The 23495-nt window shown below is 37.3% G+C and overlaps 1 protein-coding gene across 1 annotated transcript in view; it reads left to right on the top strand.

The window, feature by feature from the left end:
* LOC123566139 (ras GTPase-activating-like protein IQGAP1) overlaps nucleotides 1–23495 on the top strand; it is a 179966-nt gene that overhangs the window by 3910 nt on the left and 152561 nt on the right. The window contains 1 exon segment of the mRNA XM_053549182.1: nucleotides 4981–5113. Coding sequence (XP_053405157.1) covers nucleotides 4981–5113 — 133 coding nt within the window.

The following is a 23495-nucleotide window of genomic DNA, read 5'->3' as shown; positions in this document are numbered from 1 at the left end:
TACCGAAATGAACTTTGACCTTGAGATTGACCTAGTGACCCACTTTCACATTTCTGAAGCTACAGGCTTCAGATTTGGACCGCATGCATATTTTTGTGTTCTGAATTGAAATTTGACATTGATTTTTTACCTATTACCTACTTTCACATTTTTCAAGCTACAGCCTCCAAATTTGAAGCACATGCATAGTTCTGTCTACCGAAATGAACTTTGACCTTGAAATTGATCTAGTGACCTGCTTTCGCATTTCTGAAGCCACAGCTTTCAAATTTGGACCACATACACATTGTTTTGTACCAAAATGAAATTTGACCTTGATTTTGACCTTGAGCTAGTCTTGAAATTTGGAACATTCAAAAATGGCTCAGTGGATAGCGCCAAGATCACTCTGTAATCTCTTGTTAGGTTAATAGGTTAAAGGTCAAGGTCAGATTAAACCAGAATGGTAGAACTTTTGTTTACAGTGAGCATATAATTTCTGTTTCTTGTGCAATTACTGAATGCATCAAGGGGGGCATTTCATGTTCCACGAGCTCTTGTTAATGATTTTCTTGATATCATACTTCAGAGCTCCAGATAAGCTGCATATTTGCATATTTACGCAATTAAAATTGCAGAAAACCCAATTGAATTCATATAGTGTGTGTACTAAAAAGCAATTAAAATTCCTAATACGCAATTCAATAAAAATCGTTTGCATATCGCATTTTCCTTATAACTAGAACGGGTATGAGACTTTGACGCTAGACAACTGACTGGTTATACGTTACCGCAAAACAGGTTGCAATTTATTGGAAAAATCACAGGACCATTCAATCGGCTGATTGGTGTTATTTGGACATTTGGACTGATGTAACTCATTGCAGAGTTGGAGCGGTCTTCTGCGCATGCCCGAAAGTGATTATCAATTGTAGCGCACGGCAAAAATATGCATATTTTTGCATGTCCGCACGAACGTTAGGGTTAGTATCACCATGGTTACAAAATATATACATTTAAGATATTTTTCGTTCAAATTTTGTTAATCCGGTATATACCGGAGTCTGTAGTTTATACCGGCGCTCCAAGTCTGCATTGAGTCACAGTCTATTTGGACGCTTTGTAAAAATTTTCTTTACGCTGATAAAATGTATAAGAGGGCAGAAAAAAACATTGTTGCAGCACAAACAAACAAATTAGTCGGATATTTTTACTGTTCAACACTGACAGTTATCTCTTTATGACGATGTATTGTCACCGATACTGGATGACATCTTATGGGAGAATGCATATTGGGGTGAACAAATTGATCTCCGACTACATTAAAAGTGAAAAAGAAAACAACAGTATGGAACAAAAGTATCTCAGAATACATTAAATGATTGGAGAAAAAAATATCTTTGGTACTGTGAATTAAAACACTCGTGTTTACATTGATCACAGGCATGTAAAAACCATTTAAAAAAGACAATACTGTTTAATTAATCCCTTTTTGTTACAATTTTAAATACATTTTTTGTATAAAAAATTGAAGGGTGCTATTAAAGTACTTTTATGCAGTTAGTCAATCCAGGCTAATGATATATACCATGTATACTGTAAGCAAAAGATACTCAATTATTTGTGCGAGATTGGTGAAATACCCAATTGGTTTTAGCAAATACCCAATTACTCCTAAAAAGGCTGGGTAATGATATTATTTTTACCCAATTCAGATCTCCAATATCCAATTCAGACAAAAAGTGATGGGTAAATACCCAATTGCACCAAAAGCTTATCTGGAGCTCTGATACTTACTATTGTAGATGGCATGTTTTGGTTCAACATACGCTTATATTATCATGCCTTTCAATGATGCGGTGTAAGGGGAAGTAATAGGGATTTACTGTTTACAAAACTGATACCATGCCATTATATCAACATCAACATTGACCAAATCAAGCTGAGTCCTGACTGACCCCACATATTTCTGTGGGGGGGTCACTAAAAAACCCTGTAATTGATTTGTTTTTAGACTACTTATTTATAGCCTATATTGACAAGAAAATCTACTGACCCTCCATGGAAATAAACGGGGTCCCCATGTGACCACCGTTTAACTAATGAAAGTGCTAGAATATTATGGGATGTAAAAACAGAAATTTAGTGCCAGGGTCTCCAGGCGAGTTTTAAGTGGGATCATGCTCACATCACAAGTCATCACTTACTTGGTTGAGAGTGCTCTGTGATCCTTTCAAGCTGTAAAAGCTCCAATCATTGAATGATTGAGTTAAGATTTTATGGCAAATCATTGCAAAAAGATTGTATGTTGCTAAGAAGTTTTATTGAAAAAATAACTTGAAAAATGCATAGGGAAATACAGTTTATATTAAAACATATATAGTGTTAAAAATGTCCATTGTAAACATAGGAGCATTGCAGTGAATGATGTTTACATGTAGCTGTTTATTATTTATCATGGTTGTTTACCAGAATGGTAAAGAACATTTTATTATAAAAGATTGTTTTGCTTTCTTTATCCTTTAATCTCTCGCCAGCAGATTAAATTTCAAGTTTATGTTAACTGGTTGATTAAATATGCATCAGCTGATAGAAATGCTTGAGTAAATATTTTGATTAGGGTTTCATTTTATAATAATAATTTCTCTTTTGACTGAAAAGGCAATATTTTGTTAAATTTACCTCAATAAATCATTTACATTTTGTATGTTGAATTTGCTTAATATCTTGCAACATCTTATTGAAGTAACTTCAATTATCCAATCAGTGCTGTGTGAATATTTTTTTTTTTTTGGAAGAAAATATTTAGGAATTAGTAATTTACTAACATTTCAAGAGTCAATTAATGGTCTGGACTAAAAAGAAATACAATGAAGGGTAGAAATTGAGTTTTTCTAAGACAAACTCATTTTTAATTGCAACATCTTAAAATTCTGAATTGTTGGATTACAATGCCAAAGAAAGTTCTTAAAGGTAAATATTTGTTACTGCAGTTTTCTTTATTATGTCTCCCCCAGGAGACATATTGTTTTTGCCCTGTCCGTCAGTCCGTACGTCACATTTCATTTCCGAGCAATAACTGGAGAACCATTTGACCTAGAACCTTCAAACTTCATAGGGTTGTAGGGCTGCTGGAGTCGACGACCCCTATTGTTTTTGGGGTCACTCCGTCAAAGGTCAAGGTCACAGGGGCCTGAACATTGAAAACCATTTCCGATCAATAACTAGAGAACCACTTGACCCAGAATGTTGAAACTTCATAGGATGATTGAACATGCAGAGTAGATGACCCCTATTGATTTTGGGGTCAGTCTATTAAAAGTCAAGGTCACAGTGGCCTGTTCATGTAAAATCATTTTTTGGAAATAACTGGAGAACCACTTGACCTACAATGTTGAAACTTAATAGGATGATTGGACATGCAGAGTAGATGACCCCTATTTACTTTGAGGTCACTTGATCAAAGGTCAAGGTCACAGGAGCCTGAACAGTGACTTGAGAACAACTAGGCCAAGAGTGTCGAAATTTAGCGGGATGACTGGACATGCCAAGTAGATGATCCCTATTGCAGCCAACCATCAGTGTCTCTTTGACTTTCGCTCCTGACCCCTATTGACTTCTTGCCTATAGGACTTTGCATTGGGGAAGACATGCGCTTTTTTACAAAAGCATTTTCTAGTTATCTTTTACTTTTTGTTGAGAACTGTTATAAGTAAGAGCTATAGCTTTGAAACTTTGTGCACTTACATATTACCATAACTCTGTCTCTCTTCTCAGAATTATAGTTTATAGTCCTTTTAAACTGAGAAAATGGAAAATGGGTATTTCTTGGTTATTTTTCGTTTGTGCCCACTTTCTTGGATACTAAGAACTATAGCTTTAAAACTTACCATCAGTTATGAGTAGATGCAAAAGAAGGTCAAGACCCAAATCTGAGTCTCTTGTTTACTACCTCATGTCAAGCATTATTTGCTTGTAGTCAGTGCTTGTTTCTGTTCTTGTTAGAAGAATTAGGGACAGAGGGTGAAGGAGGGGGCTCTTACTGTACACTTGATGTAGTTGGTTGGAGGCACCTGGTTAAAAATTTGTATGAAGTAAACATATAAATATTTGTAGTTTTGAAGCTAGCAGGACCGGTAGACTAAACTAACTCATGCCTGCCTGCTTCAGTATCAATACCGGAGAGATCTTTGGCCAGTTTTTTGTCAATCTTTGTAGGATGCTTGTCTGTGGTCAGCCTTAGTAACTCTTACTGTTTCTGGAGCTTTAGGTCATAGTGCAACTGAGATTGAAATAATTGATTCCAAGTTGCCACTGGCAGGTCATTGTGGGGCATATGTGTTACACAAAAAGTCATTGTTGCAATATTTTCCTGTCTGTTAAGGCCAGGAAAAAAAGACTTGTGTTTTTTGTAACCCAACCAACCATTAAATTAAGCCCCAACTGTCTTGAGAAAAGCAAAACAAGAGAAAAAAATATCTTCTTTTGTTTTCAGCAGAGCATTTTAAGGGATATTTTGGTAACATTTAATAAAATTCATATGGAAGATACAGTAAGAATTATGATTTATTGCTATATTCATCTTTTTATGGAACTTTCCCATTGAAATAACAATTACAAAAAAAATAGATAAGACTACCCTTTTTTAGCTCACCTGAGCCAAAGGCTCAGGGTGAGCTGTTGTGATCGCTCACCGTCCGGCGTCCGTTGTCCGTCCGTCCACACTTTCCTTTAAAGTCAACCGACTGTGACCTTGACCTACTGACCTGCTTTCTTGTTTTTTAAGATACATCATACAGCCTTGAAATTTGGATGACAGTTTTGCACACCAGTCTTAAAACTGACTTTCAGTGACCATGAAGATGACCTACTGACCTACTTTCTTGTTTTTTAAGCTTTAGCAAAGAAATTTGTTCAAGCAAGCAACTTAACTCTGGTGAGCGATATAGGGCCATCATAGCCCTCTTGTTTTGGTCTATGCAGAATTTGTTAAATTTTCAGGTAGCATGAGTGAACCACCACCAGTAGCCCCGCACCAGCAGCAGCATGGTCACATGACAGCAGAACAGATGGATGAACAGCGGAAACAGAATATTGCATATGAATATCTGTGTCATCTCGAGGAAAGTAAAGTGTAAGTGTATTTTCCTTATACTTAAAGTTTCCAGGATAGATTTAGCTGCTGTGAAAGTGGGACGACTTGATGCGGCATAGTGCATACCATGAAAAAAGGAACATCACAGTCTGTAAAGTAAAATATAAAAGTTCTTGCCGCATCAGTGCTAAAGTTAGCACAATGTCATAGTAAATGCACTACATTTACAACTTCTTTGTAAATGTCGTACAGTTAGGATCTTGCATGGTACTAGGTCTTGTGAATGAGCTGCGTGTTCGAAAACAGACATTTTCCTCCTTCAAAAAAATCAGCTGACTTGTGGGAAGAGGTGTTGTCATGCGAGAGATATGAACTTTATGTTTTGACCTGGACAGCACTTAGCACAGCATTTTTAAGTTTCTTTAGCATGTGATACCGGCAAAAGTTTCTACTGGCAGATTTTTAATCCCCTGCCGTGGCGGAGGGATTATAGGAATGGTCTGCGTCTGTCCTTCCGTCAGTAACAAAATCGTGTCCGGTCCATATCTCCTAAACCCCTTGAAGGATTTTCATGAAACTTGGGTCAAATGATCACCTCATCAAGACGGTGTGCAGAACCCATGAGTCAGCCTTGTCGGTTCAAGGTCAAGGTCACAACTCAAGGTCAAAGGTTTGAGCCTGCCATTTTGTGTCCGCTCTATATCTCATAAACCCCTTGACAGCATTTTTAATTCTTACATTGATACCTCAAAACGTTCTACTGGCAAATTTTTAATCCCTGCCAGGTCGAAGGATTATAGGAATGGTCTGCGCGTCTTCCGTCAGTAACAAAATCTGTGTCCGTCCTATCTCCTAAACCCCTTGAAGGATTTTCATGAACTTGGGTCAAATGATCACCTCATCAAGACGTTGCAGACCCATGAGCACCTTGTCGTTCAAGGTCAAGTCACAACTCAAGGTCAAAGGTTTGAGCCTCCATTTTTTCCCTCTATATCTCTAAACCCTTGAAGGAATTTATAAACTTGGTCAAATGATCACCTCATCAAGACTGTGCAGACCATGATTCACATGCCGGCTCAAGGTCAAGGTCACAACTTTGGCGGGGGATTTAGCTGTCTTTCAGACTGCCTTGTCCCATTGGCAACACTATTTGAAGAACTGGACCATGTATGCTGAAAAATATTGCATACATTACTTACTTCACACTGATGGTTCATTTTATGCCTTCACATTTATGTTGGCGGGCATATAGCGTTACTACTCTCCATGCATGTTTGTACGTCTCTGTATATCTTGCGTACGTACATCCATCCATACGTCCCAAAATCTTGTGTGTACAACTCCTCCCACACTATTAGCCTGATTTGCTTCCAACTTTCACAGTTGAACAAGCTCGATGTGCAGATAAAGGAAGGAACTTTTGTTGTGACTATTTTTCCTTTGATAGTTTTACTATATAGAATATAAAGAAAAATCTTTTGTGTCCAACTCCTCAATCACTATTGAAAGGACATGCTTCCAACTTTCACAGATGAACAAGCTTGGTGTGAAGGAACTTTTGCTGTGACTATTTTTACCGCAGTTATGGCCCTTTGATAGTTTTGCTATATAGAATGTAGGGGTAACGCATGTTTTTTCGTGTTATAACATCTGCTTAATTCCGAGGGATTGGTTGGTGCCCGAGCCCGAGCCCTTAGGGCGAGGGTACCAACGTATCCCGAGGGATTCTGCAGATGTTATAACACGAAATAAACATGCGCTAACGCTATTCTAGCATAGAACGCTTAAAAACTGATAAATGAATACAATGTCACTCAATGTCATTAAATTTCCACGAAATGCGCGGGAATGTCTAAGTTGTTTTTTTTTTGACGTTGACGTCATTTCGTTTTGAATTGTCCGTTTTGGGGCCGAATGACGTTTATGCTTTGCAACGGAACGCGCATATATAAAAAGGTGTTATAACAGCACGCGAGCACGAGAATCTCTCTGTTAACACACGTTTCACACTCCTGTTAAAACACCCCCAAAAAATGACAAGAACAGCAGTTTTATGCTAGAATGTAGAGAAAAGCTGAAGTGAAAGGACATGCTTCAAACCTTCACAGATGAATAAGTTTGATGTGCAGTGCATGTCCTTTCCTTGTATCCCTCTATTTCTTAAATCTGGCAAATTGTCTTTTAGTACACTATGGATGTGAAACAAAATACAAACAAGTTAAAGTTAGACTCCAGTTAAAGCTGTTACTCCTATGAAATATTAATGAAAACTTTTCAGGACTTCTGTAACTCTTTTTTTGGTCATGTGGATTATTCGTTGTTGTAGTTATTTACATGTATAACCCATTTAAGCTGTGTATACCGCAAATAAATGCCCCAACCCCATCACTTAAAAAAATTAAATAGATAATCAGTTTTTGTTGCAAGCGAACTGTAGTACTGTTGTTAAAAAATCATTTATTAGGGTTATATAAAATTTATTTGTAAAAATTAAGAAATAGTTCATTCAATAGATGACATCATTTACAAAATGCTGGGGGTGTTTATTTGAGGTGTACAGTAATTTGTGATCACATGATTATTGAAAGCAATGAGATGTTTAAGGTCTACTTTCCCTCTTTAATTAAAAAGCAAGCATTTTTTTTAACTTACCGAAGTAAACATTCTCATTAATGACAGTCACTATACATAATATTAACCATAAGACTTAATTCCTCAGTTTGTTAAGCATGTATTTATTTCATACTGGCTGACTTGAATAGTTTTCTTACAGCTCAGAAACTATATTATGTGGTCTCATCATTTGCATAATTCATGAGATTGCCACCATTTTTAGTGTCTTCTCAAGATTTTTACCATAGATGTACTTTCTGCCTGAAGGCACTCTATAGTGTGTATAAAGTCAGTTTTTGTTGGTTTTATGTTGTTTTTCTCGTTTTTGGTTGCGTGGGTAAACCTTATAAATTAAATACTTGTCGGTTCACTGGATTTCACTGCAGATGAAAAATAGATTTTTTTATGTACACAAAATTAAAATTTGATGTATAGACAGGGAAACATTTATGTGTGTTCAGCTGTAGAATATGTTTAAAATTGTTCTTAATTTTTTGTAACAGAGTGGGCCAGAAGGGGGGACCTTTAGCTGTATGCAACTGTCTTGGGCGGATAATTGTGCTATACCAGATATGGTAGATAAAGGCAATGAAAATCTGACCAGAGCTATAGATTTTATTGATAAAATGAAGTTCACAGTTCAGAAAATTATTTCAAAAACACATGCTGTTTAAACAAGAGAAGTGTTATTACCACATATTACAGGATAGCTTTTTTTTTTGTTTTCCGTAACAATGCGGTAGACATACAGGGAAGAGATAACATAAATTCAACTAGATCATGATTTGATAGTGTCAGAACAATGTGTAGAGTACTAACACATTTGTTTATTTCAAGTTTTGGGTTATAAAACTTATTTTAATGTCCTTTTGCTCAGTATGTACTGGATTTCATGCAGATACAGCTGGCTGGGGAGTGAAGAGTTAAAGCATTAACCCTTACCCTGCTAAATTTCTATAATGAACTTGTCAATTTCTCAATTTATGCCTCGGTCACAAATCACCCGGCTGCCGGCCGATGCGTCCGATATCTAGGCCTCGGACGGCCTGTACATGTCGGAGCCGGTTGCCGTCCGATGAGTGGCACTGTAGTTTGCACAAAAGGGCGCCAGCCGGGCATCTGCCGATGATCGGCCGGCAATCGGACAGTTCGGGAAAACTTTTGGGTGGAGGATCGGGTTATTAAAGAGAATTCCGATAATTTTTTTCCTTTCATAGAATTTTTTTTTAATTCATATATATGATAGGAAAATGTGTGCTGAAAACAATGAACAAATAAAAATAATAGGTCACCAGGCTTGTTTTTGTGAAATATTGCTTTGAACACACCCACTGTTGCTGAAACTGCCAGCGATTTTTGAACATTTTCATAATTTTCTGCTTTTTTATAAATACCAACCAAAATATACATCCAGGCAGCACAATACGGTTTTTTTCTTATTACAGATTTTATCATATACTTACTTGATATCATAATCATATTTGTAATACTCTATCCTTACAATGATGGGTACAAATGAAAAAAAAATATTGTTTCATATTTACTTTTGTGAACTTTTTTCAATGAAAAATACCCATAGTGAAGAATATTTTTTTAAATTTTGAAAAAACTCTTTCATAAAATTTTTTCCTTTTTTTCTTGTGTATAGATAATTGTATTGTGAGCATAAAAATGGCTAAAAATGTATGGGTCACCAGGCTAAATTTTATGTTAAGACCGCTAGAATACAAACACCTGTTCGAACGGAAATGGCGCGAACCTGCCCAAATTGATTACATGTATGTCTGCTAGAAGTTAAAAAAAAAGTTTTAAAAATTCTTAATTTTTTCTATAATTGCATACTAAATAATCTGAAAGGTGATATTGTCTTATCAGTAATAAGTCAAGTATCTTACATTATATGAACAACACTGTCTTTATACTAAAATGGGATGTGAAAACACAACCACAAAAATAGCAAGATACCTGTCAGGCATGATACTTGTCAATACCACATAAACCAGTATCAACATTTGATCACTGATATAACTTATCAAAAATGTTATTTCATTCAAGATTCCTCATATTTAAGATTGTCTGTAACATGTTTCAACAAATGTTGACTTCAGTTTAGTTTTCCATAGAAAGTGTCGGCTGCGCAGAAAGATGCGCATTAAAAACTATAGGAATTCCCTTTAATCGGACAGTGGACGGCCGATTATCGGCCGACTATCGCCCGGGTATCGTTCGAGCGCCACAAGGATGCCGGAAAATTTAAATGAATCGTACGTTGTCCGGACGGCAATCTGGCGGGCATCGGCCGGGTGCCGGCCGGACTCCGCAAGGTAACTGTTGCGCGCCGTCTGGAAAATGGTATATAAATAATATATAAATCCCACAGTCTTTCATTCCCAGACAGAAAATTACCAGTGATCGATTCATGAACCGGCAGCAGAGAATAGCGAGGCTGAGGGAGAGGCTAGCAATAGCTAGACACCGCCTCAACATTGCTGTAGCTGCTTTGGTAGCAGAAGAGGAAATTGAAGCCCGACAGCGACGTCAAAGGCGATTGCGGGTTAAGCCTTGGATTCAGCGATGACCCCTCTATGGGCAGTACGAGACGCTGATGCAGGAGCTGCATCTGGAGCACCATGGCGATTTCAAGGCTTATTTACGTGTGGAGCCAAACATGTTTCAAGAGCTATGTGCAAGAGTCTGGCCTCGCATTCAAAACTAAAGATGCATGGCGGAACCTACCTACCCACGTGATCTGCAAAGCGCTGATCGGAGTCCTTCGGTCTCATGGCGGACACCTGACAGGCACCATCCGGCGTCCGTCAGTCATCGGGCGGAGGCCGTCCGGCGATCGGACAGTTGTTGGCCGATTTAAATGTCGCTTAGCCATACCTTGATTTTTCCCCGCGCATGTACAATGACCCCAATGTCGGGCGATCACCGTGCGATGATCACCCGATCTTCAACCGATCTCAACTCGATTCCTTCCCGGACCCGACGTCGGGTAAAATTTTAAGTGAGACTTAAAATTTGTCCGGCCGCCGCCCGATGCTCCAAAATGCCCTGATGTCCGTGCGATCATCGGCCGGCCGCTGGTCCGATGAGCGAAAAAATACATCGGCCGATCATCGGGCGGCGGTCGGATTGGATTTGTGACCGAGGTATTAGACAGTACCATTAACTGTTAAAAGGGGTGCATACCAAAAAGATACTAACTGAATGGCAAACAGTGCAGATCATTATCAGACTGCATCATGCAACATGGATGTGTAGGCTGATCATGATCTACACTGGTCACAAAGGCAGAACCGATCGTGTCTAGCTTGATAAGGGTTAATATTCATCTCATGTTGTGAAATCAATCTTGGGGCATACAGACGTTCTAATTTGACCTGAGATACTGGTCTTGTCATTTATGTGCAACATGTGTTTGAAGTGAGGTAGTTGTCAGTTACTTGTGGAGAATCAGTGCTGAGATAAGTGGTAGCTTAAAAATTCTGAATGGGGGGGGGGGGGTTGTGCGAGGTGGGGAAAGGGAAAAAAATTTGGACTCTCTTCAGTTATCTTGCTATTCATAACCACTTTCTCTATAGTTCGAGCTACTGGGTCAGTTGTTACTCTAGTGGATTAGTATTGACAGTTATTATGTCTTGTATTTATCTTAGCTGCTCTGAATGTAAAGATTCCCCCTTTTCTTGCAAAGAAAGGTTACAGTCATGCACATGAACTTGAGGGGGCGAGGAACTAGTTCACTGTATGTATACATTGATTTGTGCTAGAGAGACCATTTAAAGAGAAATAAATCAGAACAACAGCTGTTACCCAGTATTGTGCTGAAAGGCAAGGGGTAACAAGTACATAGGTGCTGTGTCAATTTGCAGTGGGTTGCAAAAAAAGGGAAAAAATCTGTTACCAAAGTCATTACTTTCCAACTCATTTATTCATCACAAAACAACTTTGCCATGAATCAGTTGGTGTTTCTTGAAATACTATTAAATAGCTTTAGAGAAATATGTTGTATTGCTTAAAAATGTTTAACATTTTTGTCAAGATGCATAGTGAAAGCTTTGTTTTAACTACAATGAATCATGAATATTTAAAACCACATGCTTAAGGAAGTGTATGTACATCAGGAAAGTGGTATTGATAGTGGATCAGTTAAAGGTCCGCCCTATGATTAATAGAGATAAGGGCCTTAGTAGTAAAAATAGTAAATTGCTACAGTGAGACTTTTAAAATTCTTCAATGTTTTTGTCAATAAAGATGTGACCTAGCATATCAGTTTTGTTAACCAGGTTTTCAACGAAAACCTGAGTTATTAGATTGGGGTAGATGTCGGTCGGGCGGGCGGCGGCGGCGGTGGCGGCGGCGGCGTCAAACTGGTGTTTCCGGTCAATAACTTTTGTTTCGGTAAAGATATTTGAATAAAACTTGGTATGTATGTAGCTTATATCAAGACAAAGGCTGGGATTGATTTTGGGATTTCTGGGGTCAAGGTCAAGGTCACTGCTACTTAAAATAGAAAAAGGGTTTCCGGTCAATTACTTTTGTTTCGGTAAAGATATTTGAATTAAACTTGGTACATATGTAGCTTATATCAAGACAAAGGCTGGGATTGATTTTGGGGTTTCTGGGGTCAAGGTCAAGGTCACTGTTACTTAAAATAGAAAAAGGGTTTCCGGTCAATAACTTTTGTTTCGGTAAAGATATTTGAATAAAACTTGGTATGTATGTAGCTTATATCAAGACAAAGGCTGGGATTGATTTTGGGGTTTCTGGGGTCAAGGTCAAGGTCACTGTTACTTAAAATAGAAAAAGGGTTTCCGGTCAATAACTTAACTTAGGAATGAGCTATCATGATGAAACTTGGTGTATAGAAAACTTATATAAAGTTGTAGCTTGGGATTGATTTTGGGGTTTCTGGGATCAAGGTCAAGGTCATTGTTACTAAAAATAGGGTTAGGGTTAGGTTAGGGTTAGGGTTAGCATATCTTCTACATGCATGGAGGGATTTTGATGAAAGTTGGCACAATTGTTCACCATCATGAGACGGAGTGTCATGCGCAAGAACCAGGTCCCTAAGTCTAAGGTCAAGGTCACACTTAGAGGTCAAAGGATACAAGAATGAAAAGTTTGTCCGGAGCATATTTTCTTCATGCATAGAGGGATTTTGATGTAACTTGGCACAATTATACACCATCATGAGACGAAGTGTCTTGCGCAGTTTCATTCTTTAGAATTACTTCCCTTTGTTGTTACTATAAATAGCTTATATTGTAACTTTTTCATTACTAGACGTAGGGAAAAATCGAGACCATTTTTCTGTAGTACAACATGCATGTTACATCCAATTTTGAGGTGTATTTTGACCAATCTCTACCTGGTAAGGATTTCTGTGTGGACTTAAAATTATTTTTTTTTGTATTTTTTTTTTTTTTTTTTTTTTTTTTTTAAGATTAACTTCCCTTAGTTGTTACTATAAATAACTTGTATTGTAACTTTTTTTATAATTGACCGTAGGGAAAAACCAAGACCACTTTTCTGTGGTACAACATAGTTGTTACTTTCTAATTTTAGGTGAATTTTAAGGTATCTCTACCTGGTAAGGAGTTTTTTTGTGGACTTAGAAAAACAAAAGAATTACAGTGATTACTAAACAACCACAAAATTAAAATTACATCTGCAAATACAGGTGCTAGAGTAAAGAAATTTGCTGTGACGGGCGTATATTGTGACATTCTGGCACTCTTGTTTATTCTTATGAAAAGTGTTGAAAACCTGGTTTCGTGGCATTGCCGCGTTTCTTGTTTAATATTTTATTTTGAAAGAAAGGTCGAGGTTTAAAACTATTTTTTCTCAGTTTTTCGCTTTATATGTAACCTTGGTTAGTAGTTAACTGACTGGTATTAAATAATATTGAGCAAAAATAGTTGAAAAATTGTTCTGAAAGAAGTAACTGTTTTTATCATCTATAAAACCGTTTTTAGTACAGTGTATCTATATAAATGTTATTCCTTGCCTATTTATATTATCAAGACTTCCTCATGATCAGATCGATTGTACTTAAGTTCTGTGTGTTAATTAGCTGTTATGTAAGTGTAATGTCACGGAACCAGCAGCCTGACTTAGTCCCAGTTAAGGATGTTTATTTCCATAATTATTGATCAGTGATATGTGAGTTGTGTTTCTTTGAAGGACATCACTCAAGAAATGATAGGAGTTTTGCTGCATCATTCATACATGTTGTAATAATGACAAACATTGCCACACCTAATGTAGGCAGACAGTTAATATCAATTATGTTCATCTTAATTGGACTTTTCATGTTACAATTAGTATTGGTTAACTATTTTATATTTAAGTCAATGATTTTCCAGATTTGTTGTTTTCAATATGTAAGTTCCATTGAAAAAAATAGTTTGGCCCCTGAAAGAAAATTGATTAGGAGAGGGGTTTGTTCCTGTTTGAACATCAGTAAAGTCTGGAAAAATTGGCTCAAATTTTTTAAAAATGATCACCACCATACATGTGATAAGTTCAGAATCCCAAAACTGGAGGTTTGTCATTTTTCAGCTGGAGTTGGGGTCTCAAAACTGGAGGTTTTTTATCGACATAAATTAAGCATGCGGACACAAAACTTGGAGACAAAATCCAACATTTAAGGCCACAAAATAACGCATAAGTCTACACCAGAAGAAACAATTGACCCTCATGAATAACTCTTGATTTGAATTTTGACAGAGTTATGCCACTTTTTAACTTACATTTTTTGGTTAAAGTTTTATATAGTGTCCAATATATCTGTTACATTCAAAGCTATTGACTATTATGCCCCTTTTACTGCTAGCTGGCAAAGCTTTAACTGCCCCTTTTACTGGCAAAGCTTTAATTCAGAGTCAATCGAGCATGCTATTTTACAGAAGTTAAACAGATTAAATTTGTTGAAACAAAGTCTCAATTTAGGTCTGGAATGGTGGTGAACATGCATTAACATTATTCTACTCGAGGACTGAAGAAAAAACGAAGCCCTAAATTGGTCTGAACACAACCCATAAATTATGTAAATTCCTTACCCCACCCACTTTTGTATGAAAATACTGATAATGATTTTGACATGAAAAACAGAAAACAGAAATGCATCAACATGTATTTACCCTTACCAAAATAATGTAGATTCAAGTTATCATATAAATGAGTGTGTGTTTTCATCCAATTTTCAATGAAATAAGTCCGATTTATTAGCAAATTAATTTAGTAAACATTGGAAGAAAATGGCGTAACTGCATAAAGGGGAAATAACATTCATTTTCTAAAAATAGTACTGGGTTGGTTTTTCCAACAATTATTTATGTGATTTTATTGGCCCGATTTTATTTTCTTTGAATAATCAAAAATTCATTTCAGCTGGGAATTATTTCTTGTGACTTGGAGTTTTTTTGCTTCACATTGGTAAAAAAATGGAGCCTAATTCGGTAATTGGCATTGAGAATGGGTCGATATTCGGCCCCATGAGACAGGTGGAAATGGCCCTTTTTGTCTAATCCCTTATCAAAACAATTAATCATGTTATCAGAATTCACCTGTGAAAAACAACTCTTTCCTCCAGCTACATGTCAAACATGTATAATACACAACAGTCCGTGACACTTTGATTTACTGTGTAAACATGTTTGGCACTCCTCGTAATTATCAACCAAGTCATAATATTGATTTTTTTTTTGAAAAGCGGGAGAATCATGGTTTTGGTCGGGAGACGGGAGGCAAGGTGAAAAAATCGGGATTTTGACCCTCCCGCGCGGGAGATCACATGTATGGTATGATCACCACTTACAGTTCAGGTTTGTGGGTCACCTGAAAACAGAATTGACAGACTCTGCTGTAAGGGAAAACTGCCAGGCTTTCATTTCAAGGACCCTTTTTTCAAAATACTTGCTTGGCCACGAAACCGGATTCTGTTTGTTTTGAAATGCATTACTTTGGTGATTAAAAATAATGGATAGGAAGTGGGGCTTCAGAGCTTAATAAATGCCCTCCCTTTTTATACGCTCGTTTGAAAAACGGGACGTATTATGGGAACGCCCCTGGCGGGCGGGCGGGCAGGATGGCGGGCGGGCGGCGTCCACAGACTTTGTCCGGAGCGTATCTTCTACATGCATGGAGGGATTTTGATGAAAGTTGGCACAGTTGTTCATCATCATGAGACGGAGTGTCATGCGCAAGAACCAGGTCCCTAGGTCTAAGGTCAAGGTCACACTTAGAGGTCAAAGGACACAAGAAAGAAAACTTTGTCCGGAGCATATCTTCTTCATGCATGGAGGGATTTTGATAGGTCTAAGGTCAAGGTCACACTTAGAGGTCAAAGGTCAAATTCAAATGACTTTGTCCGGAGCATATCTTCTTCATACATGGAGGGATTCTGATGAAAGTTGGCACAGTTGTTCATCATCATGAGACGGAGTGTCATGCGCAAGAACAAGGTCCCTTTGTCTAAGGTCAAGGTCACACTTAGAGGTCAAAGGACACAAGAAAGAAAACTTTGTCCGGAGCATATCTTCTTCATGCATGGAGGGATTTTGATATAACTTGGCACAAATTTTCACCACCACGAGGCGAAGTGTCATGCACAAGAACCAGGTCCCTAGGTCTAAGGTCAAGGTCACACTTAGAGGTGAAAGGATACAAGAATGAAAACCTTGTCCGGAGCATTTCTTCTTCATGCATAGAGGGATTTTGATATAACTTGGCACAAATGTTCACCGCCACGAGACGGAGTGTCATGCGCAAGAACCAGGTCCCTAGGTCTAAGGTCAAGGTCACACTTATAGGCCAAAGGTCAGATACAAGAATGACTTTGTCCGAAGCATTTCTTCTTCATGCATAGAGGGATTTTGATGTAACTTGGCACAATTATACACCATCATGAGACGAAGTGTCATGCGCAGTTCCCTTTTTAGAATTACTTCCCTTTGTTGTTACTATAATAGTAACTTATATTGTAACTTTTTCATTACTAGTCGTAGGGAAAAATCGAGACCACTTTTCTGTAGTACAACATGCATGCTACATCCAATTATGAGGTGTATTTTGACCAATCTCTACCTGGTAAAGATTTTTATGTGGACTTACAATTTTTTTTTGGATTTTTTTTTTTTTTTTTTAGATTACCTTCCCTTAGTTGTTACTATAAATAACTTATATTGTAACTTTTTTATAATTGACTGTAGGGAAAAAACAAGACCACTTTTCTGTGGTACAACATAGATGTTACTTTCAAATTTTAGGTGTATTTTAAGGTATCTCTACCTGGTACGGAGTTTTTTTGTGGACTTAGAAAAACAAGACTATCAATGATTACTAAACAACCACAAAATTAAAATTCCATTTGCAAATACAGGTGCTAGAGTAAAGAAATTTGCTGTGACGGGCGTATGTTGTGACATTCTGGCACTCTTGTTCAAAATTTAATACGGGGGGAATTAATAAGGGACAATAAAATTATGGTACATGAAAATTTTGTATGCTTTTAGGACATGAAAGAGAGAAAGAGTATACATATATTATATAGAGAAAAATGACTTAATGTGTTTATAATACAGTTATTTTTGCTGCGGGCATGAGATTTAAACTAATCTTGAAGGTCATGTATTTGCATATTGTTAAGGTAATTAAAAATCAGCCTTCAGCATTAAGATGTTATAACGTGAATGATAATGTAATTATAGCAAAAAATTATATAAATTGTAATTAACAATTGATTGATATGTGGTCATATGAATTATTGAACAAAAAATTGAGTAAAACCTGTTTATGCAAGAAGTAAATAGGTAAACAGAAGTCTTTTGTTGACTTACTTCACGTACTGATACATTGATTGATGATATATTGTTGCTGAAACATTCTTAATTTTTATGTGTACGTATTGAAATAAATATTGCTTAACTAAGTTAGAGAGGACTTACCAGAGAAAAGAAACAATGCATGCTACATTATTTTACTTGAATGATATGAAAAAATTTAAACATTTACATCTGAATTTTATAAACAGTAATGAATTCATTTGGCAGGACAGCAAATAATTTTGTCTCCCCCTACCCCTATCTTTTTTCGAAGAAGAGGGCGTATAGCGGTTAGCTTATGTCTGCAGGTCAGTTGATAGACACTACGGTTTCTGATCACTTCATGCGACAGCATTCAGACTTCACAGCATTATAGATGACCAGAGTCTATGGTCTTTGGGAATCAGGAGGTCAGGGTTACAGCGACTGTAAGACTATACTGTAACCTATGGTTTTATATCCATTGTGTATGAATGGTTGGGCTTATGGCCATCAGACTTAAAGCACGATCACCTCTGTTCAGTAAAGGATTCTACTGTTTTTAGCTCACATGTCACAAAGTGACAGTGTGAGCTTTTGTGATCATGCAGCGTCCGTCGTCCGTCGTCCGTGCGTCCGTGCGTAAACTTTTGCTTGTGACCTCTCTAGAGGTCACATTTTTCATGGGATCTTTATGAAAGTTGGTCAGAATGTTCATCTTGATGATATCTAGGTCAAGTTCGAAACTGGGTCACGTGTGGTCAAAAACTAGGTCAGTAGGTCTAAAAATAGAAAAACCTTGTGACCTCTCTAGAGGCCATATATTTCACAAGATCTTCATGAAAATTGGTCAGAATGTTCACCTTGATGATATCTAGGTCAAGTTCGAAACTGGTCACGTGCCTTAAAAAACTAGGTCAGTAGGTCAAATAATAGAAAAAACCTTGTGACCTCTCTAGAGGCCATATTTTTCATGGGATCTGTATGAAAGTTGGTCTGAATGTTTATCTTGATGATATCTAGGTCAAGTTCGAAACTGGGTCACGTGCCATCAAAAACTAGGTCAGTAGGTCAAATAATAGAAAAACCTTGTGACCTCTCTAGAGGCCATATTTTTCATGGGATCTGTATGAAAGTTGGTCTGAATGTTCATCTTGATGATATCTAGGTCAAGTTCGAAACTGGGTCAGCTGCGGTCAAAAACTAGGTCAATAGGTCTAAAAATAGAAAAACCTTGTGACCTCTCTAGAGGTCATACTTTTGAATGGATCTTCATGAAAATTGGTCAGAATGTTCACCTTGATGATGTCTAGGTCAGGTTCGAAACTGGGTCACGTGCCATCAATAACTAGGTCAGTAGGTCAAATAATAAAAAAACCTTGTGACCTCTCTAGAGGCCATATTTTTCATGGGATCTGTATGAAGGTTGGTCTGAATGTTCATCTTGATGATTTCTAGGCCAAGTTCGAAACTGGGTCAACTGTGGTTAAAAACTAGGTCAGTAGGTCTAAAAATAAGAAAAACCTTGTGACCTCTCTAGAGGCCATATTTTGACAAGATCTTCATGAAAGTTGGTCAGAATGTTCACCTTGATGATATCTAGGTCAAGTTCGAAACTGGGTCATGTGCCTTCAAAAACTAGGTCAGTAGGTCAAATAATAGAAAAACCTTGTGACCCCTCTATAGGCCATATTTTTCATGGGATCTGTATGAAATTTGGTCTGAATGTTCATCTTGATGATATCTAGGTCAAGTTCGAAACTGGGTCAGCTGCGGTCAAAAACTAGGTCATTAGGTCTAAAAATAGAAAAACCTTGTGACCTCTCTAGAGGCCATACTTTTGAATGGATGTTCATGAAAATTGGTCAGAATGTTCACCTTGATGATATCTAGATCAAGTTTGAAACTGGGTCACGTGCCGTCAATAACTAGGTCAGTAGGTCAAATAATGAAAAAACCCTGTGACCTCTCTAGAGGCCATATTTTTCATGGGATCTGTATGAAAGTTGGTCTGAATGTTCATCTTCATGATATCTAGATCAGGTTCAAAACTGGGTCACATGAGCTCAAAAACTAGGTCACTATGTCAAATAATAGAAAAAAAAACGACGTCATACTCAGTTCAAAACTGGGTCATGTTGGGACAGGTGAGCGATTCAGGACCATCATGGTCCTCTTGTTTTGGGGAGTCTTTAGGTGAAAGGTCAAGGTCACAGCATAGTACATACGCAGATTGCACCAATAGGCCATCATTTGGGGCATACGTGTGTCACAAACAGTTTTTGTATATTGAAATATTTTGTTTTACTAACAGTAATAGACAAAGGAAGAAAAAAAAGCAGTTTTGCATCATAATGCTTGTTGTAAGGTCAAATGTAATAGTCAATAACAAGGCACGTGGAGGTTGGTGTAAGTGCGTGTTCAGGAAGTATATACTTTAACATAGCCATTCATATCCTGATCCAGGCTGAAATTATCAAGATAAACATTCAAACAGCATGTATGTACATGTTTGTTTAAAGTTATAGTTTTTAATCCTAAAATTTTATTTGTAATTAACAGGATGCAGATTGAGTTTCTTGGATGTTCTTTTTAATCCCCCGCCACAAGTGGTGGGGGGTTATAGGAATGGTCTTCGTCCGTCCTTCCATCTGTCCGTAACACTGTTCGCTCCATATTTCCTAAACCCCTTGAAGGATTTTCATGAAACTTGGGTCAAATGATCACCTCATCAACACGATGTGTCAAACCCATGAGTCAGCCTTGTCGGGTCAAGGTCAAGGTCACAACTCAAGGTCAAAGGTTTGAGCCTTCCATTTTGTGTCCGCTCTATATCTCCTAAACCCCTTGAAGGAATTTTATAAAACTTGGGTCAAATGATCACCTCATCAAGACGATATGCAGAACCCATGAGTCAGCCATACCGGCTCAAGGTCAAGGTCACAACTTAGGGTGAAAGGTTTGAGCCTTCTTTTTTTGTCCGCCCTATATCTCCTAAACCCCTTGAAGGATTTTCATCAAACTTGGATCAAATGATCACCTCATCAAGGCAATGTGCAGAACTTATGAGTCAGCCATGCCGACTCGAGGTCAAGGTCACAACTCAAGTACAAAGGTTTTAGCCTTCCATTTTGTGTCCGTCCTCTATCTCCTAAACCCCTTGAAGGAATTTTATAAAACTTGGGTCAAATGATCACCTCATCAAAACGATATGCAGAACTTATGAGTCAGCCATGTCGGCTCAAGGTCAAGGTCACAACTTAGGGTCAAAGGTTTGAGCCTTCCATTTTGTGTTCACTCTGTATCTCCTAAACCCCTTGAAGGATTTTCATCAAACTTGGGTCAAATGATCGCCTCATCAAGAACTCATGAGTCAGCCATGTCAACTCAAGGTCAAGGTCACAACTGAAGGTCAAAGGTTAGAGCTCTGTATCTCCTAAACCCCTTGAAGGATTTTCATGAATTTTGGGCCAAATGATCACCTCATCAAGACTTTGTGCAGAATTCATGAGTCAGCCATGTCAGTTCAAGGTCAAGGTCACAGCTAAAGGTCAAGGGTTTACCCTTTCACTATCCATAGCAGTGGAGGGGGATTTAGCTGTCTTTCAGACTGCCTTGTTTTTTTAACAAGAATGACCTTGAGATTGATGGTAATGGCTAGGATGTTTCAATCATTTTCCATGCAAAGATGTAAAGTAAGAAAAAGCTTATAATGCAAGACTGATAAAGTCACAGGAAGATGCAAGCACATTTAATCCATTTCTTTCCCCAAATTTGGAATTGGTATATAGTTAAGTTTAAATATTCACTACATTCTGAAATACAAGAGATCTACTACATTGTTCACACTTTTCTTACGAGCCAGTGCGAAAAAAACCCAGCCCTTCTTGTTTCTAAATAGTGTGATGGGAACAATGTCACAGACGAATCTTGCGCTCTCTTTTTATTGAATCAACTGAGTGTATGTACGGGGTGTGGGCAGGTGTGAGGGCTGGTGCATCAACCTTATCTTTCCCCAAAAAATGGCCAAAAATAAGGAGGATGTTTATCGTGTTAAGGTCATTCACATATAAATGTGTAAAAACACTCAATATTAATTAACGTCAAATGATGACCATTTAAGCCAGTGTCATCAAACATAACATTTTTGATGTTTTCATTACTGACAGCAAATATTTTGTCCTCACTTTAGGTAATTAATAAGGCACAGCAAAATATATCTTGTGTTTATATTTGACTGCCATTAATATGTATATATATTTGATTTGAAACGAAACACAAATACACATCAAGTTTCTTGCCAAAAGATATAATCAGTTAAACAGTAATATGGTAAACAATGCCCTATTCATTAATTTTCACCTTGCCTTTTAAGGAAAATTGATAATGAAAGAAATATGTAATAAAAAAGCCTTCATATATTTAAAGATATTACCTGTGTAGGAACAATGACTGTTCATATATTTAAAGATATTTAATACCAGTGTAGGAACAATGACTGTTGAGTTGAAACTCGATAACTCGAAGTTGGTGGGACCAGTTTAAACACTTCGACTAAGCCGAAGTTCGACTTAAACATTTTCGATTTAAACAAAGTCGAACTGAATTAAATTTAGATTGGGACTGAAAAATATGTTCGACTTAAACGGAAATTCTACTTAAGTGAGTTCGAGTTAACGAGTTTGAACTGTATTAACCAGTTAAAAATTAACAAAATGCTTCCTTGAATTAGTTTTAGCAAAAGAATTCGGTGATACAACTATGCAGTTTGTGACTTGTTGGTCTTTCCCCTTGCCAAAACCTTCATGCCCCATTGCTAACATTCGTGTGTATTGCACACCACTGATAAAATCATAAGATTAGGAAGAGGAAGCCAACATTCAGTGGCTATGTAGTTGGAAAAGAGATGTTGTGATTACAGACAGGTCACTATTTTGTATTCTATAGATTCGCTTGTACAAAAAATGTTATGTTTTATTATTCATGTAGGTGAACTTGTATTTATGTTTAATGAGTCACAGTCAGTGTAATTTATTACTATCATTTATGTAAGTTCATATGTATAACAAATTGTGCATTTATGTTGTAACACGACTTGGCAAGTGTTTCATGAATGTAGCTGCATGTGTTAAGTCAATAAAATATTCAAGTTTCGCATCAAGGTCATGTTATGATACATAATAAGTGGCAGACCTTAAGTTTATGTCTTTGTTTCAGTGTGTTTTAACATTTAGGCTGCTGGCGTCAAGTGATTTTACCTTTGTGACCAGTGCAGACCAAGATCAGCCTGGGCGTCTGTGCAGGGTGATAGTTTGCTATTCTGTCAGTAAATTTTCAGTGAAAACCCCTTTGAATAATAAATGTTATTGCCCAAATTGAATGACAGACTAGTTCATTTTAGAAATTTAGCAGGGTAAAGGTTGAAGGAACTAATCCACACATTGTGATTTTCGAGCAAGTACAGTATTGGCTACTCATGCCAAAGGTCACAGACTTGAGCACTTGGTGTAAGGTTATGAAATTGTGATTGAAGACCAGTCTGATTGTTTCAGCACAAAAATTTGAAACTGACCAATGACAGGACTGTATTCTGAGACTCTTGGCTGATTCTTTTGTTTCTATCATTTACATGGACTACCAATTTTGTTCAGGCTCATAATTCTGAAAGTAATTTTTATTTTTTATCAGATTTGCCTATTGGGAGCATACTTTTGATGTTTAGGTTAGTAATCTTGCGCTGCACCTTAACTGAGCTGACTGATGGGTCCTCTATATTCCTGAGTTTTTACAAAGAAAACTAAACATGGTAAACATCTGGCTCAGCTTGCATGACACAAGTGTTTATCATGTTAACTGGCTGTTATTTCTAACTGACAGATACTAAATTAAGGAGGGACATTGATTGTAAGCCATAACTCACTGATCAGTGTGTATTGATCTGGAATACAGTGAGATTGACACATATTAAATACAGTTGACTGCAGCTAATAAATCATTTA

The sequence above is a fragment of the Mercenaria mercenaria genome, chromosome 8 (assembly GCF_021730395.1).
Source record: "Mercenaria mercenaria strain notata chromosome 8, MADL_Memer_1, whole genome shotgun sequence".
Taxonomy (NCBI): domain Eukaryota; kingdom Metazoa; phylum Mollusca; class Bivalvia; order Venerida; family Veneridae; genus Mercenaria; species Mercenaria mercenaria.
This window is presented reverse-complemented; position numbering and strand designations above follow the sequence as displayed.